The sequence below is a fragment of the Ochotona curzoniae genome, unplaced genomic scaffold (genome assembly GCF_017591425.1).
Source record: "Ochotona curzoniae isolate NIBS_2020 unplaced genomic scaffold, NIBS_Ocur_1.0 contig_605, whole genome shotgun sequence".
NCBI classification, from domain to species: Eukaryota; Metazoa; Chordata; class Mammalia; order Lagomorpha; family Ochotonidae; genus Ochotona; species Ochotona curzoniae.
The window spans coordinates 1,589,282-1,595,344 of NW_024466491.1; the positions used below are offsets into that span (position 1 = coordinate 1,589,282).

General features: G+C 69.5%; 1 protein-coding gene across 2 annotated transcripts; it reads left to right on the top strand.

Moving 5' to 3' along the window:
* The first annotated feature begins 1,399 nt into the window (after positions 1 to 1,399).
* BSG (basigin (Ok blood group)) lies at positions 1,400 to 5,455 on the top strand. 2 transcript variants are annotated; one of them, XM_040990446.1, is made up of 9 exons: positions 1,426 to 1,507; positions 2,840 to 3,187; positions 3,727 to 3,883; positions 4,054 to 4,136; positions 4,225 to 4,361; positions 4,461 to 4,737; positions 4,846 to 4,870; positions 4,955 to 5,033; positions 5,111 to 5,455. In XM_040990446.1, the coding sequence occupies exons 1-8, from the start codon at positions 1,441 to 1,443 to the stop codon at positions 5,016 to 5,018; spliced, it is 1,158 nt and encodes a 385-aa protein (XP_040846380.1). In that variant the 5' UTR covers positions 1,426 to 1,440; the 3' UTR covers positions 5,019 to 5,033; positions 5,111 to 5,455. The 2 variants fall into 2 exon arrangements, with proteins under 2 accessions (XP_040846381.1, XP_040846380.1); XM_040990447.1 differs by lacking the exon at positions 2,840 to 3,187 and having other exon boundaries at positions 1,400 to 1,507; positions 4,955 to 5,022.
* Positions 5,456 to 6,063: the final 608 nt, after the last annotated feature.

A 6,063-nucleotide genomic window follows, 5' to 3' on the forward strand; every position in this document is an offset into this window, starting at 1 on the left:
CAGAAGAGGGACAGGCCAGCAGGGCCACAGTGGACGACTCTCCCTGGTGCTTCCGCTGCGCCGGGACAAGGTGCAGATGCTGGGGCTGGCTCACCCGGGGCAGACCCCACAGGACCCCTCAGGACCCCCCAGCACAGAGCCAGCCGGGCTGGCGGGGGACCCTGAGGCCCCGGCGCCTGACTGGGGGCCCGGGCTGTGTTTGCTCTCCAGGGAGCGACCAAAAAACTGGGTCTCCGACTAAACCCCCCCCCGCGGCTGCGAACAAAGGCCTCGGCTTCCAGGCCGTCCGGGACCAGCAGGGGGCGGGAATTCCGCCAGCCCACCATTGTTCACCGGGCCTCCAGCCCTCATGTCCCGCACGTAGCCGGCCTCTGCGCCCCGCTGGACCCGGGTCAGGGCTGTTCCACTGGGCCCTGCGCCCCCAGCTACCCCTGTGCCCTGCTGGGTCCTGCGCCACCCCCACAGCTCCCCTGCGTCCCGCTCTCCCTGTACCCCCGGCTCCCCTGCACCCTGCTGGGCCCTCCATCCCCCCCAGCTCCCCCTGCGCCCCAGCTCCCCCTGCACCCTGCTGGGTCCTGTGCCCCCCCAGCTCCCCCTGCGCCCCAGCTCCCCCTGCACCCTGCTGGGTCCTGTGCCCCCCAGCTCCCCCTGCGCCCCCCAGCTCTCCCTGCACCCCCAGGTCTCCCTGCGCCCCTAGCTCTCCCTTCACCACCAGCTCCCCCTGCGCCCCCAGCTCCCCCTGCACCCTGCTGGGTCCTGTGCCCCCCCCCCCAGCTCCCCCTGCGCCCCAGCTCCCCCTGCACCCTGCTGGGTCCTGTGCCCCCCAGCTCCCCCTGCGCCCCCCAGCTCTCCCTGCACCCCCAGCTCCCCCTGCGCCCCCCCCAGCTCTCCCTGCGCCCCTAGCTCTCCCTTCACCACCAGCTCCCCCTGCGCCCCCAGCTCTCCCTGCGCCCCAGCTCCCCCTGCACCCTGCTGGGTCCTGTGCCCCCCAGCTCCCCCTGCACCCTGCTGGGTCCTGTGCCTCCCCAGCTCTCCCTGCACAGCCCCTCCGCTCTCCCTGCGCCCCCAGCTCTCCCTGCACAGCCCCTCCGCTCTCCCTGCGCCCCCAGCTCTCCCTGCACAGCCCCTCCGCTCTCCCTGCGCCCCTACACCCTGCCCCTGGGCAGCAGCCGCACCCCAGGGCTGGAGGCGCAGCCCCCGACCACGCCACATCCAGCGCCCCCCAGAAAAGCGGGCGCCCCGCGAACCCGGGGACCCCGAGGACCCCCGAGCTCCCGGCCCCGCCCCCGAGGCCGGGTCACGTGGCCCACCGCCCGCGTACGTGCGTGTGCGCGCGTGCGCGGAGAGCCCCTGGACGCCGCCCAGCGTGCGCGCGCCCGGCCGCGCTTATAGGGGCCGCGGGCGGCGGCGGGCGCGGCGGACGGCGGACGCGGACGGGCCATGGCGGCGGTGCTGCTCGCGGTGCTGGGGCTGGCGCTGCTGCGCGTCGAAAGCGCCTCGGCGGCAGGTGGGAGCCGGGCCGGGAGCCTCCCGGGGCCGGGGTAGACGGATGGCCCCGGGGCCGGGGTGGACACGGCCGTCTCGGGTGCATGGATGGCCCCGGGCTCGGGTGGACGGGGCGGCCTCGGGTGCACGGGGCGGCCTCGTGTGCACGGTGACCCGGGTGGATCGGGGACCATGCCTTCCGTGCTCCGGGCTGCGGCCGATTCCGAGGCCCCAGGGTGGACATGGCGGCCGCGGGCCTGTCCCAGGGATTAGCATTCCTGCGGGGATTTGGTCCCCGAAGGTCACCGTGAGGTCGCCCGGGCCGCCGGGAAGGGGTCCAGGCCTGGTTCCCCAGGAGCAAATGCGGTGTCCCGGGGACCACCCCCCCTGCGCGCCGGGGTGCGGGTGCGACGTGCGCCGGGTAACGGGGCCGTCCTCGGCCGCACCACCTGCCCGACTTCCTGTTCCCTGTAAGGCCGGGCCGGGGCCGGGGGCCGCCCCAGTGGTCTGCCTCCTGGGGACACTGGGTGGCCTCGGCCCGTCCCCTCCCTGTGTCAGGGGTCAGGACCCAGAGGGGACCCCCTCTGCAGGAGGGCCGGCTGGGCTGGCTGGGGCAGGGAGCGGTCCAGGCGGCCCCGCCCTAGGCAGGGCCTGTTTACCGAGTCCCTGCCCGCTGGCCCCCTGCCCGCCTTGGCTGGCACCCGGGCCAAGAGGCAGCTGTTTATAGATGCAGGTGACGGCCCACGCTGAGCTGCGGCCGAGGGTCAGACCCCCCCAACCGCTGCTCCTCCAGGCACTGGATGTTAGGGACCCCCAAAGACCACACGTCCACCTCACAGATGCCTCCTGTCTGGCCCGGATGGCGTGGCTCCCCCCCCCCCTGCCCTGCGCTGAGGCGTGCTGGTCACACATGAGGCCACAGCCATGACACAGGGGCCCACCGGACCTCCTCTGCGCTCACTTCCGGCCTTACCTTTGCCCAGGCCTGCCGGCTGTGCCCTTGGGGAAGGCAGGTGTGGGCCCTGTGCAAGCTGCTTGCACCTTGTTCCGTGGTCCCGAGTCCTGTCCCCAGAAGGTGTTTTAGGGAGCAGAGCCCACCTGGTCCCATAATCTTAGGGACCCTGTGCCCTGGAGAGTGTGAACAGGTGAAGCCTGCTGGCTTTGGCCTGGCAGACACCTGGGGGATGAACCAGCAGTCGGACCAGCTCTTAACTTTCAAATAAATAAAACCTTAGGGGGAAAAAAAAAATTAGGAGAGGTTCCCGGCCACCTAGGGGTCAGTCCCTGCTAGGGTAGGGGGCACTCGCTGGCGGTCCTGCCCACTCACTAGGCTCTCTCCCGCCTCTCCCTGTAGCTGGCTTTGTGAGGTGCCCGCTGTCCCAGGAGGGGCGGGTGGGGGGCAGCGTGGAGCTGCACTGCGAGGCTGTGGGCAGCCCGCTGCCCGAGATCCAGTGGTGGTTTGAGGGGGACGGTCCCGGTGACACGAGCTCCCAGCTGTGGGACGGCGCCTGGCAGGACCGTGTCCACATCCACACCGCCTACCGCGAGCGTGCGGCCAGCACCATGTCCATCGCTCGGCTCCGCGCCCAGGATGCTGGCACCTATGAGTGCCGGGCCAGCAACGACCCCGACCGCAACCACCTCACGCGGCCGCCCCGGGTCAAGTGGGTCCGTGCCCAGGCGAGCCTGGTGGTCCTGGAACGTGAGTGGCTGGCACTCTTTTCCCCAGCGTCCCTCTGTGCCACCGGCTCCTGCCCGTAGAACCCAGCCTTTTCCCCATCCAGTCCAGGTCCTTCCCGCTCTGACAGGGACAGCTGGGCTGGAAGCAGGCTCAGCCCGCCCTCCAGCAGGCGGATCCTTGGTCACGCCCCGCGACCCTCACCTGTGTCCTCCGTCCTTTGTGCTCCGTCCTTGTCGGTGGGCTGGGGTCTGCTGCCTCGTGGGTGTCCGAAGCCTCCAGGTGGGCTGGTCAGCCTTGGCTCCCAGTGGTTTTTCTGGTCTCAGAGCCTAATGGACATGAGGTTCGCTGGCTGTTGTTACAGCCTGGGAGAGGGGCTGGGCTGGGCAGGGGGTGTCTTCTTGGGGCCAGGGGCCAGGGTGTCCTGCCGGGATGTCTCCTGGACCAGAGTTCCAGTTGGTTCGGGGGGCCATGGGGCAGCACCCAGGCAGGTGCCCGTCCAGCAGGGTGGGGCACGTGGCGGAGGACCCTGGCTGACCTCTCTCTCTCTCTGTGGCTTCCAGAGGGCACCGTGACCACGGAAGTAACAAGATCGGACTCCAAAGTGCTGCTGTCCTGTACCCTGAGTGACAGTGCAGGACAGGTGACCGGCCACCGCTGGCTCCGGGGGGACAAGGTTCTCCACGAGGACCAGGAGTCGGGGCTGCACACGCAGTACGAGTGAGTGTGGGAGGTGCAGGGGGGGGGCGGCCTGGAGATGGAGAACCAGTGAGCGTGGGGAGGGCGCGAGTGGGAGCACCCGGGTGTGGGGTACTGAAGGGGGGCGCGAGTGGGAGCACCCGGGTCTGGGGTACTGAAGGGGGCGCCTCAGCAGTCGCGCTCCTCCACAGGGCATCCGGGGATGACATGTTTGGCCGGTACTCTTGTGTCTTCCTCCCCGAGGGCACGGGCAGTGCCGAGTTGGACGCGTTCGGTGAGTCCTTTGGGCAGGCTTGGGAAGGGGCGGGGGAGGCCAGGCCTCCCCATGGGTGCAAAGCTGCATTCTGCCTGTGTCCCTCCAGGGCCCCCCAGAATTAAGGCTGTGAAGAAGTCGGAGCACGCCAACGAGGGGGAGACGGTCACGCTGGTGTGTAAGTCCGACTCCTACCCACCCGTGACCAGCTGGCTCTGGTACAAGGTGGCCGACACTGGGCTCCAGGTGAGGACTGTAGGGGGAAAGGTGGCGGGGGTGGGGGTGGGCTCTGGGACGTGGGGTGGGGGGGACGTGGCCCTCAGCCCCGTACCCGTACCCGCCCAGGTCATCGTGAATGGCTCCGAGAGCAAGTTCGTCATCAGCCACTCAGACGCCAAGTCGGAGCTGCAGATCAGGGACCTGGACCTGGAGCTGGACCCCGGGCAGTACGCCTGCAACGGCACCAGCGAGCAGGGCTCGGAGGAGGTGGTGGTGACGCTGCGCGTGCGCAGCCGCCTGGCCGCCCTCTGGCCCTTCCTGGGCATCGTGGCCGAGGTGCTGGTCCTGGTCACCATCATCTTCATCTATGAGAAGCGGCGGAAGCCTGACGAGGTGCTGGACGGTGAGTGAGCCCGGAGTGGGCCCAGCCTCTGAGCCTGCGTGCTGTGGTCCCGTGACAAGGAAGCAGCACGTCACGCTGACACCCCCTTTTTCTCTTCCATGTACCCAGATGATGATGCGGGTGCCGCTCCACTGTAAGTCCTGCTTAGGGTTGGGGGCTGGGGGGGGTCGGGCTGGCCTGGGCACATGTCCTCAGGCTGGCTTCTTCCCTCGTCCAGGAAGAGCAGCGGGCACCACGCGAACGACAAGGGCAAGAACGTCCGTCAGAGGAATGCCTCCTGAGCAGGTGCTGGGCGGGTGCTGGGCAGGAGGGAGGGGGGCGGGCTGGGAGGATGGGGGACGGCCTGTGGTATGAGCGCCACCTCCCCCTGCAGGTGCCTGGAGTCTGCCGCCCTTCCCAGCAGTGCCACATCCCAGAACCCCCCCCCACCCTGCCCCTCAGCACCCCCTTTCCCACCCGCCCCTCCCTCCCCGTGTGTGCCACTCCTTGCCCTGGGCCCTGGCTGACCCCTGCAGGCATCCAGTGCCACCCTGTCCCCCAGAAGGTCACAGGCGACGTGCCCACTGGAGCAGGTGCTGTTGGCCCTGCTCGAACCTCCCTGTGTACCAGGCAGCAGTGGCCCCAGCTGCCCTCAGGGTGACCCCCCACTGCTCCCACCAGCCTCTCCCCGGCTCAGTGGGGGGCTTGCTCCTCACCCAATAAAGGCTGAACCCCCAAACCTGTCTGCTAACTCTGTATGCCCTCCGGTGGGCAGGGCTGTCCCTCTGGGTCGGCTTGGGGGAGGGGAGCATTCATTCACCAGGTCTGTTCTCCAGAGCCTGGGGGAGGGGAGCGACCACAGAGCCTGTTCTCCAGACCCTGGGGGAGGGGAGCGTCCACTGAGCTTGTTTCCTAGAGCTGGCGGGGGTGGGGTGGGGTGGGGTGGGGCAGGGGGAGCATCCACCCAGCTGTTGTCCCGATCCTGGGGGGAGGAGTGTCCACCCAGCCTGTCCCCCAGAGCCTGTGCTGCTGACTGCACACTTTATGGTCCTGCCCACGCCAGGGGGGTGTTCTGCCAGCCCCACATGGCTGCACCTACAACCTGGCGTCCAGCTGGCCTCCCCAGGGCTGCAGCTGGGCTGTTGGCCAGCACTTGCTTCAGCCAGAAGGGCAGCACAGTAATACAGGCGCAGGGACTGGAGCCTCATCCTCCAGAGGGGTAGGGATGGGGCCTTGCCACCACCTCGGCCTTCCAAGGACCAGTTTCCGAGGAAGTTGGCGGGCCAGGGCTGTGGCCTGTGCGGCTCCTGCTGCTCCTCTCCACCCGTGGCAAGGCCCCTGCACCCA

Bases quoted from the DNA above. Each gene is read 5' to 3' on its own strand.
- BSG (XM_040990446.1), top strand. From the start codon at position 1,441: ATGGCGGCGGTGCTGCTCGCGGTGCTGGGGCTGGCGCTGCTGCGCGTC. The intron at 3,188-3,726 runs GTGAGTGGCTGG...TGTGGCTTCCAG, and splicing joins GAGCCTGGTGGTCCTGGAAC to AGGGCACCGTGACCACGGAA. The intron at 3,884-4,053 runs GTGAGTGTGGGA...GCTCCTCCACAG, and splicing joins GGGCTGCACACGCAGTACGA to GGCATCCGGGGATGACATGT.